Consider the following 25,834-nt stretch of genomic DNA (forward strand, 5'->3'; position numbering starts at 1 on the left):
GATATCTCTCTGAGAAGAGAAATAGGAAAAAAGGAGGGACGAGTTGAAAAACAAGTGTTCTCCGGAAAACTACCAATGAGATCTTACTGGGAAGGCTGTGGAACAGCCACTTGGAACAGAAGGAGCCTGTCAGAGGGTGCGGCCATTAGAATTTGACCACTTGGTTCTAGATGAGCGTTGGGCCCCCTCAATCTCTGCTGGTGCCCAGGCCGCTTCTGTACCCTCCCTGCCCAGGTCCTATTGTACGTAGGAGGCCAGGGTGGTGGGCAGACCACGGAGCCAACGGTTCTTAAAGCACCCCCCACACACACACACACACACACTACATAATCACGAGGATGAGTTACTAGTAGAGCAAAGGGGAGGAAATGAAGGCAAGAAAATTTAAACAGAAAGGATTAATTAAGGATCTGTTGGGAGCAGAGCTGCTCAGGAGTTGCTGCAGCAGGAGGCGCAGGAAAGACAGAGCGAGGGCTGGGGCACGTGCAAAGGTCCCAACCTTGCCAACTCTGTCCCAGCTGGTGCCCCCAGGAAGCGCCCCTATGGAAGCCAAAGGGCAGCGCTCTCTCTGCCTGCCAGGTGGGCAAAAGGAAAGTGTGCTGAGAGGAAAATTCCACAAGAGCCCAGCATGGGATGCAGACTAGAATAAACAGGAGACTTTAAGAGCTCTGTCAGTGGGAATGTGGGGGAAGCAGAGTCAAACCAGACTTGATGGCAGAGTGAGCGGGCTATGCCCTGCCCAGCACAGAGCCTGCCCATCCCATCTCCACCCAGTATGCAGAACCAGCAGTGGCTGTAATTCGGTTTGAAGGGATGAGGATGCACATGAGACCATTAGGAGGAAATGACCCCGAGTAAACACTGCATCAAACAGCTCTTAGACATTTCTAATGGAACATGTACAACAATCCAGGAATATACTTGTTAGAGATAGATCATCAAAAACACAGTGAACAACTTCTATTTCAAAGTATTTCATTAAGGTGCAAAGTATGGCACATATACGTCCATGTCTGTTACAAAATGGATGTGCTTCTGATCTCCGGATGGCCTTTGTTGGCTGCTACCCAGTTGGATACAGATCGAGTTATCGAAAAGAAGGAAAATCATGTCAGAGGGGAAAAAATATCTAAAAATAGCTACTTTAATTACTTTTATTTAAAATCTGAGGGCTGGAAGAGTCAGACCCCTCATGGATCAAAGGAAGGAAACTTCACATTTCTGAAACGCTCAGAGTATAACACACAGGCGCGTTATTGCGATGTTTTAGTGTTGTCCCAATATCCTCTCTCAAACATTTCAAACAGAACTCGAAGAATGTCTGACAGAGCAGCACACACTCTTAAGGGAGTCGTCATTGCGTGCGAAAAGAAAGACTTTGAAAGGTTAAAACGCTCCCTGCCAACTAGGCTTAGTGAGGTGAGACCATCCCCTCAGAGTGGCAAGGCTCACAGGTCAGCTGGGATTTGACAGGGAACAAACATCCTCTGGGGGAAGAGGGGCCGAGTTATTTATTTTTAATCCGGGGGGGAAAAAACCATGGAAGGGAACTACCCCAGCCTGCTCTTCCCACCTCCTCCCACCCCGCCCCTCCCCCAGGGACGTCACTGGCTTCTGAGCAGAGGGAATGTCTGGTCTGGGGGTGGTGCCTGCAGCTCTAGGTTCACACACTCTCACATGCATGCAGATGGTACGTCCTCCTCTCAGACGCGCTGCTTCCGCGGGCAGGAGCCCGACCACCTCCTGATGGCAAACAACGCCTCCAGAAATGACTGGCACCCCTCTCGGGTCCCTGCGATGCCGGGCATGTTGGTTTTCCGTGTAAGCATCTGGCAGACTCCCTGATTCTGGAGAGGGGGTGATTATCGGTGGTGGTGTGAAGTGCCCTCTTAGGACAATAGCGCACGTCTCGGTCAAAAGGCAATATTTAACACGTGGGCATCTGACATGCTACCCTGACGACTGTGGGTTTCACGCGGGAGGGGGGCGGGGAAGCGAGGGGGACACACAATCGCCGCTCCCACCGGAGGGCGTTCACATGATCACGCACTTGCCCTTGAGCTTCTCTTTCCTTTTCTGCTGCTTGCTCTTTTTCCCATCGATCTGGAGGCTCACGGTCCTGCGCTTCTCCAGGTTGAGCAGCTCCTGGAAGAGCTCCTTCACGTTGTGGTTGAGCTTGGCCGAGGTTTCCATGAAGGCGCACTTCCACTTGCGCGCCAGCGCCTCCGCCTCGCTGCTCTCCACCTCTCGGTTCGGGCTCTCGTCACACTTGTTCCCCACCAGCATGATGGGGATGCTCTCCACGTCCCCTTTGATCTCGCAGATTTGCTCATAGATGGGTTTGAGCTCCTCCAAGGACTGCCGGCTGGTGATGGAGTAGACGAGGATGAAGGCGTGCCCTTTGGAGATGGACAGCCGCTGCATGGCCGGGAACTGGTGGCTGCCCGTGGTGTCCGTGATCTGCAGGGTGCAGATGCTCTTATCACAGCTGATGACCTGCCGGTAGGTGTCTTCCACGGTGGGGATGTAGCTCTCCCGGAAGGTGCCTTTCACAAACCGCAAGACCAGCGAGCTCTTGCCCACACCACCTGCTCCGAACACTGCCACCCGGTAATCATTGCTCTGTTCCGGCATGTTGCTCGAGGGGTCCGATGATCAACTAGGAAGCACCTAGCAAAGGAACCAGATGTTTGAGAGAATTAGTAAAAAACAAATCTAGGACAAGATTGCTTTACCTTCTCTTGATGGGGCTCAGATCCCATGTTGCTGTGGCTGTGCTGTAGGCCAGCACCTGTAGCTCCGATTGGACCCCTAGCCTGGGAACTTCCATATGCCACAGGTGGAGCCCTAAATAGACAAAAAAACCAAAAAACAAACAAAAAAACCCAAAAACCCTCCTACTAATAAAAGGTAAATGGGTCATTTAAATAAAAATAAGGACTACTGCTGGACTATTACAATATAAATAAGGATATCTTAAAAAGAAATTAACAACTTCCAATAGAGTGTAATTTTAGACTCTCAGTTTAATTCAAGATTCAGAGTTCCCGTTGTGGCACAGCAGAAACAAATCCAACTAGGAACCATGAGGTTTCAGGTTCAATCCCTGGCCTTGCTCAGTGGGTTAAGGATCTGGTGTTACTGTAGGCTGTGGTGTAGGTCACAGACATGGCTCAGATTCTGCGTTGCTGTGGCTGTGGTGTAGGCCGGCAGCTGTAGCTCCAATTGCACCCCTAGCCTGGGAACTCCATATGCTGCAGGTGTGGCCCTAAAACAAACAAACAAACAAAAAGGTTAATTTCATGTAGCTTTTGTGGCTTTTTAGGGCCACACCCACGGCATATGGAGGTTCCCAGGCTAGGGCTCCAATTGGAGCTGCAGCTGCTGGCCTACACCACAGCTCACAGCAATGCCGGCTCCTTAACCCACTGAGCAAGGCCAGGGATCGAACTCACGACCTCATGATTCCTAGTCGGATTCATTTCCACTGCACCATGACGGGAACTCCCTCATGTAGCTTCTCAGCTGAACATAAAAAATGAAAGATTTGTTAGTGGGCAATGCCCCCCTGGTCATAAAGAAGAGTTAGGTGTCTATGGCTCATCTGTCTCCAAAGAAGCACAATCCGGAGTTCCCGTTGTGGCGCAGTGGTTAACGAATCCGACGAGGAACCATGAGGTTGCGGGTTCGGTCCCTGCCCTTGCTCAGTGGGTTGGCGATCCGGCGTTGCCGTGAGCTGTGGTGTAGGTTGCAGACGCGGCTTGGATCCCACGTTGCTGTGGCTCTGGCGTAGGCTGGCAGCTACAACTCCGATTAGACCCCTAGCCTGGGAACCTCCATGTGCTGAGGGAGCGGCCCAAAGAAATAGCAAAAAAAAAAAAAAAAAAAAAAAGACAAAGAAGCACAATCCTTTCTCAGGATTTTTGTTTCACAGCCTTACGGAGACACCCATCCTGGCCGTGTTAGTGCAGGTGCTAATGGAGGTGACACATCTGCACCCACGTAACCAGGCCCCTATCCCGTACAGGGGTGAGGTGGTCCTTGGGAACGGCTTGTAAGACTCATGATATCTGCAACAATGAAATAAGTGGAGAGAAGTTAGACCTTTCTTGGAAAGGAAGGTGTAGAATAAATTAGTCTTCAAGAATTTCACTATTGAGAGGCAGATAAGCCCACAGCTCAGTTACAGAAATAAGATTCACGGATGTCTGTCTATAGCCATTCCATTTCAGGAAAACAGGAAGGTGAGGAAGCCCAAACAGCCACATAAAATACACTGAGTGATGATTTTCAGACTGCTGAGAGCCTGACTATGCTTTGGCCGTTTTCTGCTTTACTCCTTTTCTATGTGGGTAAGAGAAAGAACAAGGCAAATCATGCGAATAAAGAAGAATAGCATCGCCCTGGTCAAAGGATTAGTACCAAGGCTGATCCTGAATGCCCAGTGCAGCATGATAACCCTGTGGGGAAATAAACACCAAAGATGAAGGTAACTGGAGAGCAGAAACGGCAGACAAGGAGAAGCGAGTGTTGAGTACTGGGAGTAATGGCTTACTATGCAGCCTGGGGCCCTTCGCTCCCTGTACGCCTATCGGAACATGCGTCTAAGTATATGCATTTGGTTAGGTAGATTTCTAGTTTTAGCCAAATAAACGTTTACAAAATTGGCACATGGATTAAAAAAAAAGATTCCTTGACACAATCACGAACTATTTTGTTCCTCATGCTTTTGGTCTTCTATCAAAGACTCCATTGCCAAATCTAAGGTCGTGAAGATGTACCTCTATGTTTTCTTCTAAGAGTCCTATGGTTTTAGATTTTATATTTAGGGCATCGATCCACTTTGAGTTAATGTTGTATATGGTGTGAGGAGGACTCCAACTTCATGCCTTTACCTGCAGATATCGAGGGCCCAGCGCCATCTGTAAAGAGGCAATTCTTTCTCCACTGAATGGTCTTGACCCGTTACCAAAAATCTATTAAGTATAACTATAAAGGCTTATTTCTGGACTCCCAATTTTATTTCATTGGTCTACATGTCTATGCTTATGCCAGTACCACACAATTTTGTCTACTGTAGTTTTGTACTATGTTTTAAAATCTGTAAGTAAGAGGTCTCCTTTGTTCTTTTTCAAGATTGTTTTGGCTCTTGGGGGCCATTTGAAAGTTCATAAGAATAGATAAATTAGAGTTGATCAAAGCTAGAAAATTTTGTGCAACAAAGAGCTTTATGAAGAAAGTTAAGAAAGAACATACACAGTAGAAGAAAATGTATCATAAATGATAAAGCTCTAATATCCAGAATTATAGAGAACACAACTGAATAATAATAAGAAAAACCAACCAACTAAAAAAAAAAAAAATGGACAAAGAATTTGTACAGATATTCTCCAAAGAAAACCCACGAATGGTCCATAAGCACAGGAAAAGATGCTCAACATCATTAGGTATTGGGGAAATGCAGATCAAAACTACAGTGAGATATCACCTCACATCCACTAGGATGGCTACTATCGAAAAAAATCACAACAAAAAACAAACAGAAAATAGCAAGTGTTAGAGAAGATGTGGAGAAATCAGAACCCCTGGGCAATTCTAGCAGGAATCTAAAATGGTGCATCCAAGGCGGAAAAAATTCAAAATAGAATTAGCATATATATGTCCAGCAATCCACTTCTGAATACATACCCAAAATGATTAAAGCAGACATAAAACTGATAGAGATATATAATTGATTGAAGAGATATCTGTGCACCCGTGTTCATAGCAGCATCATTCACAATAGCCAAAAAGTTGGAGTTCCCATTGTGGCTCAGTGGTTAACAAACCTGATTAGTATCCATGAGGACATGGGTTCGATCCCTGGCCTGCTCAGTGGGCTGAGGATCCGATGTTGCCGTGAGCTGCGGTGTAGGTCATAGACACAGCTAGGATCATGCATTGCTGTGGCTGTGGTGTAAGCCGGCAGCTATAGCTCCGATTCCACCCCTGGCCTGGGAACCTCCATATGCCGCAGGTGCAGCCCTAAAGAAAAGACAAAAAAATAAGCAATAGCCAAAAAGTTAAAGCAACCTAAATGTCCATCAACAGATGAACAGAATAACAGAACATTATTCATTAAGCTTAAGAGGGAAAGAAATTCCCTCACATGCTTGTAACGTGGATGAAGCATGAAAACATTAAGTAAGCCAGTCACATAAGCACAAATCCATACGACTCCACTTATATGACATATCCCTGAGTAGTCAGATTCATAGAGACAGAAAGTAAAATGATGGTTTTCCAGAAGCTGGGGGAAGGGAGAATGGGGATTAATTGTTTAATGGATACAGAGTTTCAGTTTTGTAAGATGAAGAATTCTAGAGATGGATGGTAGTACAGCAAAGTGAATGTGCTTAATGCCACTGAACTGTGCAATTAAAAATGGTGAAAATGGAAATGTGTATAGTTTACCACAATAGAAATACATGATCTTAAGTGAAAATGTTTTTAGCAACAGCAAAACTATGAATTAAAAAAAACCACACTCGCAGATGTGATAAATTCATTTGAGTAAAAAAAAAAAAAAAAAAAGCCTAACACAGAAAAAAGGTCTAGGATTAGAGATTAGAAGGAGACAGAAGTTAAGGAAAACTATACATTCCTAATAATTGATTTTTAATTGAATTAATGGAAAAGAATACCATGTCCCAAGGTAAAAGAATTAATCATTTCCAAGCGATCAGTTATTCCAAAATAAAAAGTAGATTTAATGGAAAAAAAAAAAAAACACTCACAATGTGAGAACACTTAGCAGCAGGGGCAAAGCAGACAGCCCTTCTCCTCTGTCACCGCCTTACACAGGAAGAGCAGTAAGGGTCTAATCCAATCTGACAAGGCCAAAACAATCTCATTTCCTGAGAAGACCAATTAAAAAATGAACCTACTTCCAGGCCCTCATATTACACCGTATTGATGGTACTGCAACGCATCTCTATCAGCAACTGCATTTAAAACTAAGCCTGCAGGGAGTTCCCGTTGTGGCTCAGTGGAAACAAACCTGACTAGCATCCATGAGGACTGGGGTTCAATCCCTGGCCTCGATTAGTAGGTTAAGGATCTGGTGTTGCCGTGAGCTGTGGTGTAGGTCACAGACATAGCTTGGATCCACGTTGCTGTGGCCGTGGTGTAGTCTGGCAGCTATAGCTCCAGTTTGACCCCTAGCCTGGGAACTACCAGATGCCGCTAGTGCAACTCTAAAATGACAAAAAAAAAAAAATAGAAAAAAAGAAAAAAGAAAAAAAAAACCTAAGCCTATAGGACTGTGCTGTCCAATCTGGTAGCCACTTGCCAGCTGAAATCTCTCTAGATAGACTTGAGATGGACTGAGTTTTAAATGGAGTATAAGAAAATGGTAAATATATATTAAAAAAAAAGAAAATGTTAAATATCTCATTTACAATTTTGGTATTAACTACAAGTTGAAGTAATGTTTCAGATACACTGGGTAAAATAAAATATATCTAAATTAACTTCACCTGTGTCTTTTCACCTTTTTAGATGTGGTTATGAGAAAACGCAAAATTACATACATGGCTCACACTGTTTATCTATTGGACTGTACTGCTCCAGAACAAATTTCTACGCTTTTTTTAAGCAAAGTTTAACACACTATACTTAATCCAATGTGTTGCAAAATCTAACTAAACTTTATTTTTAAAATGTTTAGTATTTTCTTATTTATAGTCAAAGGAAAAATACCGCAAGCCATTGGAAAAATATTTTCTTGCTATAATAAAATATATTAAAAAATACACCAAAATGAATTATAACAAACTAAAATGCAGTCTTTCCTCATAATTCAATAGGAAGATAATTAGACAACAAGCTGAAGGTGTAGGGAACCAGTATTAGAAGTTTCACAAGGGAGAGATTTGCTTAACAGAGCATAAGCACAAATATTTCAAACAGGAGTTCCCATCATGGCTCAGTGGCGATGAATCTGACTAGCATCTGTGAGGACGCAGGTTCAATCCCTGGCCTCACTCAGTGGGTTACAGATCCAGCCTTGCCGTGAGCTGTGGTGTAGGTCGCAGACACAGCTTGGATCCCACATTGCTGTGGCTGAGGTGTAGGCCAGCAGCTATAGCTCCAATTAGACCCCTAGCCTGGGAACTTCCATATGCCTCAGGTGAAGCCCTAAAAAAAAAAGACAAAAAAAAAAGTATCCAAACATACTTCAGCACTTCTCTGATTTGTTGGAATGATTCTCTTTCAATAATAAAATATTTGGGCACATACAGGCTTCTCTTAGTATTTATTTATTTGTGGGTTTTTTTTTTTTTGTCTCCACTCCCCCAAATATCAATGTCATGAAGGCAGGATCCCTGGGAATTCACTCACAAGCATATTATTGGATCCAAGCCAGTGCCAGACACATTGAAAACACTTAGCACATGTTGATAATCGGCTGTTGAAATACATGTACGTGAGCTGACCCAGGAAAATTGTACCAGAGAAGATCAATGAACACTTTAAAGAAACAAAATCAGGAGTTCCCGTCGTGGCGCAGTGGTTAACAAATCCGACTAGGAACCATGAGGTTGCGGGTTCAATCCCTGCCCTTGCTCAGTGGATTGACGATCCGGCGTTGCCGTGAGCTGTGGTGTAGGTTGCAGACGCGGCTCGGATCCCACGTTGCTGTGGCTCTGGCGTAGGCTGGCGGCTACAGCTCCGATTGGACCCCTAGCCTGGGAACTTCCACATACCTCAGGTGCAGCCCTAAAAAGCAAATAAATAAATAAATAAGACCTTTAAGATCTAGTAGATTCCTCACAACACCATATATGGAGATGAGGAGCCACCATGAAAATATTTTCTACCACAGGAAGGTTCGCTAATCAGCTTGAAGCAAAGAAAATATGTGTCACAGAACTAAAAGGCAAGTCATATGTTTTTCTATTACACAAAAAGCAATTGTTCTACATCCATAACCATTTTCTAGGTGGCAGGTGGCTTTTAGCAATGTGCCATATAGCATGTATTTTCCAAAAATAACACACTTCCTCCATCCCTGTAATAGAAAGGTGGCATTTTAAAACATAAGGGAGGGACTCAGTGCCTGCTTTGGAAAAATAACTGTCTTTCAGAGAGAGCATTTTTGAAAAGAGACATAATGGTGGAAGCGTGGAGGCATTTTTTCTTTTTTTTTAAGGGCCGCACCAGTGGCATATGGAGGTTCCCAGGCTAGGGGTCTAATCAGAGCTGCAACTGCCAGGCTACAGCCACAGCTACTTGGGATCTGAGCCATGTCTACGACCTATGTTGCAGCCATCCTTAACCCACGGAGAAAGGCCAGGGATTGAACTTGCATCCTCATGGATACTAGTCAGGTTTGTTAACCCTTGAGCTACAACGGAAAGTCCTGGAAGCACTTTTATACATGATTTTTGCAAAAACAATGCAAATGTGTCCCCTAAAAGCTCTCCTACCTGCAAGATCAAAAACTTGACCATCAATTTTAATCATTTTAAAGGTCTTCCAGATGAAGGATTTCCATGGGGGTGTGTGTATTTGTTCAACACATCAATGCAGTATCTTTCAGTTACCTTTCAAGAATGTACAGTGGACATCAGAGGTGACCAGAGGCTGGACAGGGGCCCTTGGAAAGCTGCTATTGGAGCAGAGATTCGAGATCAGTGATGGTGTGAAATCTGCACACCCGGGGAAGAACTTCCCTACCAGAAAGAACAGCAGGTGCAAACAGAGATGCTAGTGCGGCATGTTTTAGAACAGGGAGGATTCTAGAATGGAAGGAGGGAGGGAAGGAGAAAAGTAGATGAGGCCAGCAAGCTAACTGGCAGCGGACATGCAGGTGGTATAAAAGCAGCTTTTACCATGAAGGGGATGATGAGCTAGGAGGGCTGAGCAGAGAAGGGCAGACCTGACTCCTACTGTGCGAAGACCTCCTTGAGGGCTCTAAAGGGCAGCAGCAGGGGCGTCCGGAGGTCCAGCTTGGGCCAGGGTGGTGGCATCAGGAGGGAGGGTCAGTGCCACCTCTCCTAATTAGCTTGCCAGTAAGACAGCCTCACCCCTCCATCCTTGTTACACTCCTCACCCCCAGCTTCATGCTCACCCTCTATCTCTTTGGTGCCATCAGATTTCACAACCTTAGATGTCATCTCCATGACAACTTCCAACTAAACACACATGGCCAGTCTCCTTTATAAGGTGCAGGCTCTTATGTCCCTCTGCCTCCTGAACATCTCTGCTCTGATGCCTTGGAGATACTCCAAATAAGTTTTTTCCTTTCTTTTTTTTTTTTTCCTTTTAGGGACGTACCTGCGGCACATGGAGGTTCCCAGGCGAGGGGTCCCATCAGAGCTACAGCTGCCAGCCTACACCACAGCCACAGCAACACCAGATCCAAGCTGTGTCTGCAACTTACACCAAAGTTCACGGCAATGCTGGATCCTTAACCCACTGAGCAAGGCAAGGGATCAAACCCGAAACCTCATAGTTCCTAGTCGGATTCGTTTCCGCTGCGTCATAACACAACAGGAACTCTGAGATACTCCAAATATGATTTGTGCCCAACTGAACACCTGTCTTACCCTAAACTCTTCCCCTGACAGTTTTTGTCACATTCATCATTGGCCACATTCTCCTCCCAGTTGTCCAGGCCAAGCCCCTGGAGGCCTCCTGAACCTCTGTTCTCTTGTATCTCATATCCATTCCATCAGCAAAGCATGTCAGTGATATCCTCAAAACGAGTTCAGACCTAACCACAAGTCATCTTCCCTACTGCCCCCAGGTTCTCCAAGTGACTGTCACCTCTCACCTGGAGCACTACAGTGGACTCCTAAGTGCTCAGTTTGCCTCAGGCTTTGAGCCATTCCAATCACACATACACACACCCCACCACCCGCTGCTGCCTCCATGCCACCGCCCCAGTATGGTCAGGTCATTCCCATGCTCAAAATCCTCCACTGGCCACCTTGTCCCCCTGAGAGAAACAGATGAAGGGCTCTGTCCCCACCTGTTCTCTCAATTCCTACTACTTGACCCCCAGATCACTTCATTTCAGCCCGCATTTTTCCCACGGCTACTCAGACACACCTGCCATGCTCCTGCCTCAGGACCTTTGCACTAGCTGTTCCCTCTCCCTGCAGCACTCTTCCCCCATGGCCTCCAGTAGGCCTATGTTCACTTACCACCTCCTCTGTGAGAATCTCCCTGACTGCCCCATCTGAATTTACAATTCCAGCCTCAACCCTGGCAGTCTTTAGCCTCTTTCTGCTTTATTTTTTTCCATAGCAAGTCTGACATGCTATGTCATTTGCCTTTTTAAAACTTGTTTACTTCCACTACTCTATAAGCTCCATGAGGGTTGGTTGGTTGGTTGGTTTTTTGGCAGCACCCATGGCACGTGGAAGCTCCAGGGCCAGGTATTGAACCTGCGCCACAGCAGCAACCCAAGCCACAACAGTGACAAGGCCGGATCCTTAACCCACTGTGCCAGAGGGAACTCCTCTGTGAGGGGAGAAAAGGGTGCTCCAAAGTGTGGAGTGGGGATGGGAGAGGAGCTAGATTGCCTTAGGTTGGGGAGTGAGCATGAGATGCTAAATATTTAGAAATATTTCCTGAGACTGGTTGTGAATTGGTAGCTAAGTCATACCCAGTTTTGACTTGTTAGAAAGGGTTTTTAAAATATTAATTTTAAGGTAAAAAGACATGAACATGTTTAAATGTTAATGGGAAGGGAACTGAATATATTAGCAAGATAAAATGTAAGTTCTGGGAGAAGCTCAAGGAGAAATTGAGCAAGGATGCTGTGGAGTTAGGATGCTGTGGTCAGAGAGAAGAGGCCCCACTGTGCTTCTGGAAGTGGGAAAGCCTCCAGCATTGACAAGGTCCACTGTGACTGTGGGTGTGGAGCTAAGAGGACTGGAAGCAAAACACTGAAAACACCTGGATGACGTGTAAATGGAAGGTAAGGGAGATATTCTTTTTTTTTTTTTTGTCTTTTTTGCCGTTTCTTGGGCCGCTCCCGTGGCGTATGGAGGTTCCCAGGCTAGGGATCTAATCAGAGCTGTTGCTGCTGGCCACAGCCACAGCCACAGCCACATCAGATCCGAGCCACATCTGTGACCTACACCGCAGCTCACAGCAACGCCGTGGTTCCCAGTCGGCTTCATTTCTGCTGCACCACGACGGGAACTCTGAGATATTCTTAAACATTCAGCTCAATTAGAGGGCAATCTCTTGGTGAGTGTAGGAGAGTATGTAGGAAGCTGAATGAGAAAAGGCAAGGGCATACAGTCAGCAGCTACGAACCACTAATCAACGAATACTTACTTGTGTCTGTCCTCTGGTAACTAGGCAGGTCAACAAAATCGCTGGAAAAAGCTACCGTTACCAATGTGTCTAGAATCCAATGACATCAGACAGGCCACAGCACCATCTGCCCTCAGCAGGCTTCCTGTCAAGGCCAAGACCCCCGAAGCCATTATATAGATAAATAGCTCAGAGCCAGGGTGACATGATTATCAAACAGGGGGTATTCTCGCAGACTCACAGCTATGAATTCCGTTAGAGAGCCAGGACTGCCTGTGGGGAGATGAGCTCAGTCAAGGACCAGAGGAAAAGGGTCCTGGCGAAAGAAGGAACGTGGTTTTAACCAGACACAGAATAGGGAGGGAGTCGTGTAGACCCTGCTTAAAGACAGAGCTGAAAAACCAATCGGTGGTTTAAGAGGAATCGGAGCGTGTGCGCACCAGGTAAATTAGGGAAAGCTAAAACTAGAAATCCACCCAGAAGCAAAGTGCAACTATGTAATAATGGGCTTCATGCCAGGTTGTAAAGGGGAATACATCTGAGACGGTGAGAGGGAGAAACCATTAAGATGCTGATCAGATAACAAGCATCAACAGGGCCCAGGAGTCCTGACCATCTAGCAAGTGTTGTGAGGTCCCGGACAAGCTTGATCTTCAAAACATCTCTGATTTAGGTATCAGCAGCCCCAGGTGACACACAAAGGAACCAAGACCTTGGGTGCTTAAAGTAACAGCGCCTCAATGCACAGCTAGTCAAGAGGCAGAACTCGTATTTCAACTCAGGTTGAGCACACCCAGTAAGGCATTCAGGCCAATGCACATTTGAAACAATTAAACAAGGAGCTCTGGATTATAAAATGTTGGAAGCTTTTTTTTTTTTTTTTTTTGCCGGAATATGTAATATTGCCAAGCAACTTTCAGAACACCTCATATTTATTTTTAAAATGTAATAACGATGTTAGGTAGCTAGTAATGGATGATCGTGTGTGTTCTCTGACTCATCAAAAAAGTCATAGATACCTTCTAAAAGGCCCACCATCAAAAGATGAACTCTGAACAACCATGCCAGGTGGCTAATATAACATACCTGCTCGTAGGAAAACACGGGTTATGCTTATATCATGGATATATACTTGAACCAGTATTTTTTTTTTTTTGGTCTTTTGAGGGCCGTACTCATGGCATGTGGATGTTCCCAGGCTAGGGGTCTAATCAGAGCTACAGCTGCCAGCCTACACCACAGCCACAGCAACACCAGATCCGAGCCACATCTGCAACCTACACCACAGCTCATGGCAACACTGGATCCTTACTCCACTGAGCAAGGCCAGGGATCGAACCCACAACCTTATGGTTCCTAGTCGGATTCGTTTCCACTATGCCATGACAGGAACTCCTTGAACCAGTATTTTAACTTAGTCTTAACACTAGCAGCAAAGGTGTCCTAATAAACCTGACCCATAAAGGGCCAGTCTTTGCAAGTCTTAGGAGAAGGCAATGAGATGATATAAAAATGTTTAGGACTAAACATGCCTTTCAATGCTGAGTTAAAATAAAGACTCACAGTTGCTAATTAGTACAAGTCCTACAATTAAAGTTTGGGTCGAGCTGGCTATCTCAGTTGGAGAACAGGCCCCAAACATGGATTGTGTTTCTGTAATGGAAGTAGAACAGCTTCAGTGGAATCTGGAATTGTCCTAAAGGAGAGAGCTGAGTAATCCATGAGAGAAAATTCTCAGAACATCCATGTAAGAATGAAAATAGTACCTGGAGTTCCCGTCATGGCTCAGTGGTTAATGAATTCAACTAGGAACCATGAGGTTTCGGGTTTGATCTCTGGCCTCGCTCAGTGGGTTGAGCATTTGGCATTGCTGTGAGCTGTGGTGTAGGCTGGCAGCTCCAATTGGACCCCTAGCCTGGGAACCTCCATATGCTGCAGGTGCAGCCCTAAAAAAAAAAGGAAAGAAAAGAAAATAGTACCAAACAATGACCAATGCACCTCCCCCGCAAAATCCCCAATAATACTTCATGTTTGGAAATGAAAAAAAATGGACAAAATCATATCCATTTCCAATGCATTTAACTTGACTGGGCTCGTTTTTTCCTATTACCTCACAGCGGCAACTTACCCGACATGACTTCTGTTTAAATCACCAGAAATAGTCAAGAGCACAAATCAGATGGGAAAGGAGGGTCTGCAGTGACACATTTAGTATATGTTACCCGTTTGGTGGCATCCAGTGTTAACAAATGGTATCCCGGCAAATGGGGATAGGTATCAATTGACAGCATCTAGTGAGAGTGTATCACGCATGCACGCACGGACGCACACACAAATGAGAGTGCAGTATCTGCCGTGTTCATGTAGATCTGAATATATTAGCACCTACAGAACCATAGTGTGCTTTTTACCGGCTGCATAGAACTCCTGAGATGGCCCATCATTTATCAACCACTTTCACTGACTGCTTTTTTTTGCTCAACGAACAGACTCAAACATAGTTATCATGGTTTTGAGTCTACACGTAGAACAAACTCCTATAAAAGTTTATTTATTTTATGGATCAAAGGGCATGTGCATTTTAAGCGTGGTAGAGATAGCCAGCTGCTCTCCAAAATCACCTCCACTTTGCCCTGAGAGGTACGTGACAGTGCTAGTTCCATTCATGGGGCATAGTCCACTAGGTTACCAAATTCTTGGAACCTCCCCAAGGTACCAAGAAGGCTGCTTCTCAGAGTTCCCATCATGGCTCAGTGATGAACGAATCTGACTAGCATCCATGAGGACACAAGTTTGATCCCTAGCCTTGCTCAGTGGGTTAAGGATCTGATATTGCCGTGAGCTACGGTATCGGTCGCAGATGCAGCTCAGCTCCTGCTTTGCTGTGGCTGTGGCACAGGCCTGAAACCTCCACATGCTGCAGGTGCAGCCCTAAAAAGCAAAAAAAAAAAAAAAAAGTCTGTTTCTCATTATTGGTGTAATCGAATGTATTTTATCGGTGGCATCAAGCATTTCTTCACATGTTAAAAGTAATCTGTCTCACGGAGCCCTGCATGTTCCCCTGTTCTGCTCGGTTTCCTCCTAGTTTGCAAGGACAGTATTTATCCTATTTCGAGACGGCCGTTCTCAAGCTGGGTCCAGCAGACCGTCCCTGGTCCCCTCACCTGGGGCTGCCCTCAAACTGCCCTGGCTCCACTGCATCGAGTCTCTGGGGTTGAACCCAGCCATCTCAGGTTTAAACCACTCTGTCTGGTGATTTGGATGCTCAAAAGTTTGAGACCTACTGTATGAAGCAAATTCAACCTCACCTGAAATATGTTATATTTATTCCCAGTGATCGTTTGTCCTTTGAGAGTGTTTCTTCTTCCCGGACAGAAATTTAAGATTTCTGGGAAGCCAAGTTTAACAAACTTTTCTTTAGGATCCCAGTTTGATATCATCCTTAGAAACATCCTTCCCTGCTCCGAGATGATTGCACACTCTCTATATTCACATTTAAATACTGGCTCCAACAACCTTATTTATATCTGCATCTTGAAACTGTTGGCATTTTAGAGGAATTTAAACTAACATTTAAAAAAAGGGAAAGACTCCAAAGGAGACAGTTTGTGGGGTGGGGGGATGCGCTGGGGTTGTGGGGTGGAAATCCTTTAAAACTGGATTGTGATGATCATTGTACAACTATAAATGTAATAAAGTCATTGAGTAATAAAAAAATAAAAATAAAAAAAGGGAAAGAACAAAAAAGAGGGGACGGAGTGCCACCTGTAAATTTACCTGGAATAATCAAAACTATATAAACACATAGTTGTCATGATAGCCTGGAAAATTTAGCTTCTTTTCAAAATCTAGGCCACCCAGTCACTTCTAGCACTCAACAGTCCCAGCGTCTTTTGTGCCTTTTGTGCTTGCGTGGAGCTCATACAGTACCTTACAAAAACAGTAAGGTCAGTTTTCCATTTTGTGGTATCCTTCCACCACTCTGTGGTCAAGAACCCGACAAAGTCCAAAGAGGCCTCAAAAGAGAATTAAAATCCTTTAAGTGTTGGGGACTATTCCACAGACCTCTTTCTTTAAATCTCTGCGGACTATATCAAGAAGGCAATGAGATAACCCACTGTTCTCATGGGTGTATGTGTGATGGTGGGGCACGGCAGTTGAACAGTGGGGCTGGGGAGATTAGTTCAAGTTTACACTAAAAGGACAACGATGTTGCATTAGATTTGTCTTTTTGTTGTTGTTTTCATTTTTGTTTTTGTTTTTAGGGCCTCAACCATAGCATATGGAAGTTCCCAGGCTAGGGGTCAAATCAGAGCTGCAGCTGCCAGCCTACATCACAGCCACAGCAACGCTAGATCCAAGCTTTATCTTCGACCCACATCACAGCTCACAGCAAACACTGAATCCTTAACCCACTGGGTGAGGCCAGGGATCAAACCTGCATCCTCATGGATACTAATGGGGTTCATTATTCCTGAGCCACAACGGAAACGCCTGTCGAGCTAGATTTTTAATCTGACAGAGACGTGAGAGAACTCTTGGTTTTGCTCTGGATACAGAGACCTGGATGGATACGGATCATTTTTTCTCTTTGCTCAGGATCACGTGAAGATAAATTTCTGATTCAGGAGTCATAGAGGCGCTCCAATAAAACAGAGTGTAAAGCAGCCATTGGAAAGAAAGTCTACCCCTGCGAAGGTGCCTCTGTTTGAATGTTGATGAGTTTCTAGACTGTTCTGGAGCCCTGCTTCAGAAGTTAAATGGGAGCAGGCCGGAGAGAGAGAAAGGGAGAGACAGAGATTCATTACTGTAGGAGGGTCTAGCGGAAAGTTCCTCTGTTCTCTCATTTCATCACAAAAACAATCACTTTCCAGACATTCATTAGCACTAGGAAAATACTGCACAAATCCCTTTCATACAAAATGCAGTTCCTTATGTATCCTATCATGATTCCTATCACCCAAGCCTTGTGATGGAATCGGTGCTCGTCCTCCAGTGCTCCCTCCAGACAGCCAAGCACCTGTCCTAAGTTAACACATTCTAATGTAATAAGCTCCTATAACAAAACCCACCATTGGCAATCTGGGGCTAAAACTGCCTTTACGCTGAAGAGTTTCACAGTAGTATTTCAGAGAAACACCAGGTATGCATGTTTCTGACATTGATAAACTATATTGATCAGCTATCCAGGGACTGGGCGAAGAAAGTGACATTTTTTTAAGTCGTTCATGTCTGTGTTTCAAGAAGTCCGTATTCCCGAGTCAGTCAATTATAGAGTATTCCAGTTCACAGAACTTGATTTAATGGTGTTAGAATAAAGAGGAACATGGAAGATATGCATGCCAGCCAAGGAGAATATAAAAGAGACCTACATACAAGCTCACTCACGAGTTACGAGTTACGAGTTACGTATTGATTTTATAATGGGTTGGCTGCTACTTGCTCAGTAATTTAAATATGAAAACTGAGTGATCTCCGATGAGGCATTTGGGGCCTCAGGTACCGACATCTGTCATCGGGGATTGAACCAAAGCAACCTCGGTGCAAAACGGCAACGCCCACCACTCGGTAGGCTCCCTTTGTTTAATGCTAAGGTAGATCTCTAGGCTGTGTGAATGTTGAACCCACATCGACTCGATATTTTTCATAAAACCACGGAAAGTATTTGACCCAGTCCTCTTGTTTTACTGATAGAGTAGTAAAAATAGGTCCAAGACTATACAACTGGCAGGGAAAGATAGGACACAGATCTTAGGGCCATTTGAGATCCTTAGTATGTTTAGTTTTCATAGTGTTTAGTTCATTTAATGGCTCCTAACATTTCGGTTTTACATTGCTTTGTCAGAAGGTTAACATTCTGTTGTGCTGGTCAACACAACAGCCAACTGCCACGTGGGCTACTGACCGCTTGAAATGCGGCCAATCTGAATTGAGACGGCCTATGTAAGGCTTAGCATAAAAAAACATAAGATACCTTTCGTTAGTATTTTGTATTGATTGCATTTTTACATGGCCGTTTTTTAACAGATTGGGTTCAAGAAACTGTATTATTAAAATTAATTTCACCTGTGCATTTTTACCTTTCTACGGGGACTACGAGGACATTTGAAATTATGCATGTGACTTAACACACCTCATTTCTATCGGACAGCCCTGATTTATGGGAAAACACCTAACTGCCCTCGGGAGAGAGCTACAAGCAATCTTCCTCAATTTGCCGGTGACAGGAGCAAAGGAGGTGAGAATGAAACAGCATTTGCTCTACTTTAAAAAATTACTTACCAGCTTAAGAAAGCTAGACTTGCAAGCCACATAATAAAAACTAACACATAATTTGAAATCAAATAAGTTTTAAGTTCATCCTTAAGTATGCATGCATATGTAAATGTTACTGGTAAAAGAACACTAGCAGTTATGATAGCGTGACAATTATCATCTCCCTTAAGAGCAGCTCTTTCCCTAGAAAAATCATAACCAAAACCAACTAGTGTCCTAAACATCAGTACTGCCTTTAAAGAGAGATCTGTCCATTATAAATACACCAAATAGCGAGCTAGATGGCTGATAGATAGATAGATTCAACCCATCATATAAGTGGGAATGGGGCACCCTGGCTGTCTGAATTGAAAGTCATAGGTTAGCACTGAGCCCTTTTAAACTTAAAACAGCTGGAAGGCAACCTCCTCACCCAGAAAACCAAATGTTCTTTGCAACAAAGAAATTCTCCAGGGCAAAAACGGACTGCATTTATCCTGGGGGAAAACAATGATGTGGTCTAAATTAATAGGTTAATTTCCAATATACTAATATATATATATCACCTATGGCTGCACAATTAGAAAAAGGAGCATGTTTTTATTATCATCGTTCCACTCTCTTTGACAAAAGAACCCCGTTATTTTTCAAAGGTATTAATTTTTCAAAGGTTTTAATTTTTCCAAAGTTTTTACCTGTAAGATACACAGGTGCCAGAGTAGAGACGGTATTTACTCCCCAAATAATATACTACTAACAGAGTAAAGTCAGGTGTGGTTCCTAGGAGATGCACAACGTGAAATTAATAACATCGTCTCTGTTCTCAGGGTGAAATGGCACTGCTGATTGCTGAAAATGCTAGATTGATAGACACAAGCTGAAGAGGAACTTGCACAACTTGGAAGGCAATCCGGGGGTTTTCCGGAGTCTCTTCTTTGGAACAACTCTATTAAACAAGAAAAGATTCTGGAGGTTTCTGCAATAACCGTGCCCATCGGTTTGCTATCTGCAGCGATAACTGTAAGCAGCAAGTCTGTGTGATGATGAAGACGAGTGGCTCTCTCCCCCTCCCTTCCAGGGGTCACCAGCCACCACGGTCCCCATTACCAAATTAAATGCCATGTGTTAAATGGAATGAAAATGCTCCCCTGCTTTGTATCTCCTGTTCCTATAAAATGAACTATTGATCTTCCTATACCTCAGCACATAGGATCTCCGGCATTTCCAGAGATAGAATTGTTGACAATTGGCAATTTCAGGCAACAACCCCTCCAAAGAAAATACTATTATTCCCCCCACAAATATGTTAAATTTGTTCTAATTTTATCCTCCCTTTTTCTCTCCCTCCCACTCCACCTCTTCGAATCCAAATGCTGCTGGGAAAGAAGCGCATTTGGACTGATTTGGAATGTAAAATGTTCCAGCCTTTTACTGTTACCTAGAAAAATCTTCCTTAAAAAGAATATTTTTTTAAGTTTTTAGTTCAAAGCAGAAAGGGCCCCATATACTAAGACTAGCTTCTCGAATGGGAAATCGTTCAAAAAACAACGTGGGCAAATATGTAGAATAAATTCCTAAGGAAGGCAAGCTGTGTCACTGCACAGTCCAAAGAAACAATTCCATCACAACGGTGTATTTCACCATTCAATGGATGTAACATGATGCACAGAGCTGCTAGTTGAAAAGTCTCCCAGGGCCCCCACAGAACGTGAATTGGAGTTTTAAAGGGGAAAAACAGTATTTTTCAGGACGGAAGACTCAGGCAGGTTCCCACATGGCGAGAAGCCAGCAAATGCTTTGCAGGCAAGCCTGGGAGCTGTCAGCAGTCATTGTCATCGTATGGGAACCACAATCTTACAACTAAAGATGGGATGCGGCGCCTTTCCTATCTTCTGTTCTTACAACAAGGAAATAGAAAGAAACACATGTAAACATCATGAAACGCATTCTTTAAAAGGAAAACTAAAATATTGAGTCAAGTCTCAGCCAAGCCCAGGACGCTAGTAGGAAAACATGCTGAAGCAAACAGCAGCCTCTAACGTGCCTCGCATTTTTCTCACTTTTGGACCACAGCTCTTCTGGACTTTCTTAAATCCATGAAATCTACTTTTACATTAATAGAAACACCTGCACTGTAGAATTTCCTAAAACACTAACTCCTGTTTGGAAAAGAATCTCAAATAATGTGTAAGAGGCAGGTTTTTTTTTTTTTTTTTTTACAGTCCATGTTTTAGGAAAGTGTATCGGGATGCTCACCCTCCCTGACAAGTACACAGAAATGCAGCTTTTTTCCCCCCCTCGCCAACTCAAATCCTTATATTGCTGACTCTCCCTCCCAGATAGCGGCAATCCCTTTACAGGGGCTTGCAAACGAGAATCCCAAAGCCGTTAATGTCCCGGTGCAGAGCAGCGAAGCCACGGGAAAGCAAGAGAAATCGGTTACCTGAGGATGAACACAACTCTGCTCAGAGCTGCTTCTGAGCTCGCCTCGCATAGGACAGGGCAGCGCAGGCTGTGCGGATGCGGGCTCCTCCCGCAGGCAGGCGGGGCGCGCGCTCCCTCGCGCCGCCGTGACGATGCTGTCAGCTGCTCGCCAGCCGTGCGCCCCGCGCCCCCACGCACCTGCGCCCCCGCCCGTGTGCCCCGCGCACCTGCGCCGCCCGGGCCGGGCGGGCCGGCGTGGTCACGGCTGCCCCACCATCCTCCAGCCTCCCCTTCTCCTCCAGCTTCAATCTCTGACTTCTCAGCTGTGCCAACTGCTGCAGCGGCGGATGCTCCGGTTTAAATGGCGCCTGCTCGCCTCCAAAGAGCCTTGAGGGGCCACCTACTGCATGCTCCTGGAATAGACGGTCAAGACTGGAATTCTCAGGGAATTCAATGAATTAAAATAATTTCATTGAAAGTGCACCAGATTCTTTTGTTTTTGTTCACAATACCAACGATAATTACTACTAAGGGCATAAACCTCTCTTTCAGTGTGTAGATACTAAATTAGAAACCTCATTTTTAAGAAAGATGAAATCGAGCCACAATAGACAGCCAAGCACATGTCGTAAGTTAACACATTCTAATGTAATAAGCTCCTATGACAAAACCACCATTGGCAATCTGGGGCTAAAACTGCCTTTACGCTGAAGAGTTTCACAGTAGTATTTCAGAGAAATACCAGGTATGTATGTTTCTGACATTGATAAACTATTTTGTCAAAGAACCATTGATCAAAAACAGATGAATCAGCAAGAAATAAGGTTATGGCTAATAATTCTGTGCTGAAACTTCAAAAAAACGCTTCCCTGTAACATTGATCCATATTAAATTTAAATGACATTTGAAGATGTCTTCTTATTATAACTCAATTCTTCTTTAAACATTAAATTTTGGAAAAGAATTGGGCAGTATTTTCTTGTACTTTAAATTTGATTAGGCTTATAGAATCCCATTTATCAGTTCTAAGACTGTTTTTTTGTTGTTGTTTTTTGTCTTTTTGCCATTCGAGCCGCTCTGGCAGCATATGGAGGGTCCCAGGCTAGGGGTCTAATCGGACCTGTAGCTGCTGGCCTACACCAGAGCCACAGCAAGGCGGGATCCGAGCCACGTCTGCGACCCACACCGCAGCCCAGGGCAACGCCGGATCCTTAACCCACTGAGCAAGGGCAGGGATCGAACCCGCAACCTCATGGTTCCTAGTCGGATTCTTTAACCACTGCGCCACTATGGGAACTCCCTAAGACTGTTGTAAATTGACAGTTATCATTGTCCTTTGATATCTTTTTCCAAAGTAAATTCCAGTCCTGTTATCCACAGGAAATATATGCCTGTGCTCTGTCTTTTTCTGTGGTTTGTCTTTTTTTAATTATTATTATTTTTAATCTCTTGTCTTTTTAGAGCAGCACCTGTGGCATATGGAGGTTCCCAGACTAGGGGTCTAATCAGAGCTGTAGCCTCCAGCCTACGCCAAAGCCACAGCAATGTCAGATCCAAGCCGCATCTGTGACCTACACCACAGGTCACAGCAACACCAGATCCTTAACCCACTGAGCAAGGCCTGGGATCAAACCTGCGTCTTCATGGATACTAGACAGGTTCGTTAACCACTGATGGGAACTCCACTTTTTTTTTTTAAATCTTACTTCGGTATGATAATTGTAATCAAGAAAATTTATTTTACTCACTAGTTCATCCTAATTCTGATCTTGACTCTATGGCCATTGAAATATGGGGGGAAAAAAAAAAAAAAAAACGCCATTTTTTTTCAGTCATGTAAGGCTACCATCAGCAAATGTACTCCAATTTTCACGATGCTGGAAAGAGGGCAGTCACTCTGTTCCCAGGCTCCTCTTGGTTATAAAAGAATGCATGGCCACTAGGAAAGTTGTTCCAGGGGAGGGCCCAGAGAGAGACAAAGGCCACAGACCCTCACGTCTGCTTCCATTTCTGGAATCTGAAAGGACCATCAAGCTAACAAACCATGGTGTTTTCCATGGCAATCCAAAATGTAGGTTATCGGGTTAAGTGGTACATTGGAAGTTGAGGGCTGACTGGAGAAGGGTGAAAGACTTCATTAAAGAGGTAAACATATTAAGAGTTCCCGTCGTGGCACAGTGGTTACCAGATCCAACTAGGAACCATGAGGTTGCGGGTTCGGTCCCTGGCCTTGCTCAGTGGGTTAAGGATCCGGCGTTGCTGTGGGCTGTGGTGTAGGTTGCAGACGCAGCTCGGATCCCGCGTTGCTGTGGCTCTGGCGTAGGCCAGCAGCTACAGGTCCGATTAGACCCCTAGCCTGGGAACCTCCATATGCCATGGGAGCAGCCCTAGAAAAAGCAAAAAAAAAAAAAAAAAGGGGGGTAAAGATATTAAAGGCAATATTCTAGCACCGAATTAGTAAGGAGCGAGAATCTGGGGGTGGTGTAGAAAGCCACTTTGATTCTGCAAACTCCGCACTGCAGTGGAATCCTGCATTTTGCCATACACAATCATTGTTTGTTCCAAGAATGTGAAGTAGGGCTCCCACAGGACCCATTTAAACCAGGAACAACACACTTCAAATGATGTCCCTGGTCTCTCTGTCACTCCCTCTACAAGACCTGACTTTTCGTCGGCCAGAAGGAACAGATTGCTTCCAGGACTACAGTCTCGGGATCTGCTGTAATAAGATCCCCAGGAGGTTTCCAGCCCTGTTGGAGGTGGGATGCTCTAAGCCAGTGTCTCTCAAACTCTAATGTGCAGCAGAATCACCTGGGGGGAGGGAGCTTGTGTAACACAGCCAGCCAGGACACACCCCAAGTGTTCCGATCCAACACAGTGGGGCAGGGTCCCAAAATGTGCAATTCTATCAAGTTCCCTCATCTTACTGAGGCTGCTTATAGCAGGGGCCCGCTGAGCTTGGCTGCTCAGAGAATGCCGAGACTGATAACAAGCGGTAGTGTGCTCAGGTATGAAAAGGATGGCTTTCCTCTATTTTCTTTCCCTTTTTTTTTGTCTTTTCCTCTTTCTAGTGCTGCACCCGCAGCATATGGAGGTTCCCAGGCTAGGGTCTAATCAGAGCTGTAGCTGCCAGCCTACACCAGAGCCACAGCAACATGGAATCCAAGTCTCATCTGCGACCTGCACCACAGCTCATGGCAACGCCGGATCCTTAACCCATTAAGCCAGGCCAGGGATCAAACCCACAACCTCTTGGTTCCTAGTCGGATTCTTTAACCACTGAGCCATGACGGGAACTCCCTTTTTTTTTTTTTTTTAAGCTGCACTTGCTGCATATGGAAGTTCCCAGGCTAGGGATCTAATCAGAGCTACAGCCCAGTCTATGCCACAGCCACAGAAACCCCAGATCTGAGCCACATCTGTGACCTACACCACATCTCATTGAAATGCATGATCCTTAACCCACTGAGCAGGGCCAGGAATTGAACCCACATCCTTGTGGACACTAGTCGGTTCCTTAACTCACTGAGCCACAATGGGAACTCCCCATCCTCTGTTTTCTAAAGCACTTTAAGACTGGCTCTGTCAATCCACTGCCCCTCATTTTGAGGAAGCCTCATCCTTCTCCATAGAGTCACACACCCTGGGACCTTCAGGGGAGCTGTAAGAAGAACCTCTCCAGCTGCATTCCTACTTGGCCCTTCGACCTAGGTCTCTGCACAGGTACTCCAGACCTTTATGCAAGTTAGAGAAAGGACCCCCTCTCTGGGTGGACAAAATCTCTCTCTCCCTTACCCCCAAGACAGCTCATGGCTTGAGGAATAGAAGATTATCTGTGCAGAGGACTTGTCTGAGGCACATACAGCCCACTCCAGGTCCCCACCTGGGTGAGGGGGGCACCTCAGCTGAACCCCAGCCCCCCTCTCACCCTCTGCTGCTCACCAGTGTATATTACATAAACTTCACAAGTAAGCATATCGCTGCTGGCCTCTGGGGCCAGCATGGTGCAGGTGAGGGCTGGCAGCGCCACTTAGGACCTGGGTCTACAGATCCGCAGAGTGTCAGACACCACCAAGGGAGAGGGAGCTAAATTCTAACAATGGAGCAATTCTAAGCTGAGAGGAAAGGTGGGAGGGACCCTAGTTTGCTGCTGAGCAAGCAAACGTATAATGAAAAGACACACCTTTGGACTATGTTCTTTATAGGTGTCTCGTCTCACTCCATCCTCTTTTTTCGAAGACAGGGGTTTGGTCCTGGGTGCCAGAAATAACAGCATCACTGGGAAGTTTTTTAAAATGACCATTTTAGCCCCATCAGGATTTACTGAAACAGAAACTCTGAAGGTAGGGTCCAAATATCTGCATTTTAGCAAACAATGCAGGTGATCATGATGCTGCATAGTAGAGTTTGATGCCTCTTGCACCAAGCTTTGTTTTTTGTTTTTTTTTTTTAATCAGAATTTTAACAAATGCTATGTCAACATATCTCCTCAAAATTTTCTGAAAGGGTATCATCTTGGTAGAATGTGCTCAGGGGAGCAGTGGACCCCCTTTCCAGATGCTTCTGATCCTTCAGATTGCCCTAGCACCTTAGTTCCTGGCCATGTGGCCACTCCTTCTAAGATTCTAACACGCGGAGCTCCTGTTGTGGCTCAGCAGATTAAGAACCCAACATAGTCTCCATGAGGATACAGGTTCGATCCGTGGCCTCACTCAGTGGGTTAAGGATCCAGTGTTGCCATGAGTTGTGGTGTACGTCACTGACGGGGCTTAGATCAAGTGTTGCTGCAGCTGTGGCATAGGTCCCAACTGTGGCTCTGATTCAATCCCTAGCCTGGAAA

At 45.0% G+C, this 25,834-nt stretch overlaps 1 protein-coding gene across 1 annotated transcript; it reads right to left on the reverse strand.

Annotated features, from left to right (window-relative positions):
* Nucleotides 1-1,140: 1,140 nt before the first annotated feature.
* Nucleotides 1,141-21,154, reverse strand: DIRAS2 (DIRAS family GTPase 2). The gene is made up of 2 exons (XM_047762135.1): nucleotides 21,014-21,154; nucleotides 1,141-2,670 (listed from the first exon to the last, which is right to left on the reverse strand). The coding sequence occupies exon 2, from the start codon at nucleotides 2,632-2,634 to the stop codon at nucleotides 2,035-2,037; it is 600 nt and encodes a 199-aa protein (XP_047618091.1). The 5' UTR covers nucleotides 2,635-2,670; nucleotides 21,014-21,154; the 3' UTR covers nucleotides 1,141-2,034.
* Nucleotides 21,155-25,834: the final 4,680 nt, after the last annotated feature.

The sequence above is a fragment of the Phacochoerus africanus genome, chromosome 15, assembly GCF_016906955.1.
Source record: "Phacochoerus africanus isolate WHEZ1 chromosome 15, ROS_Pafr_v1, whole genome shotgun sequence".
Taxonomy (NCBI): Eukaryota; Metazoa; Chordata; class Mammalia; order Artiodactyla; family Suidae; genus Phacochoerus; species Phacochoerus africanus.

Bases quoted from the DNA above. Each gene is read 5' to 3' on its own strand.
- DIRAS2 (XM_047762135.1), bottom strand. From the start codon at position 2,634: ATGCCGGAACAGAGCAATGATTACCGGGTGGCAGTGTTCGGAGCAGGT.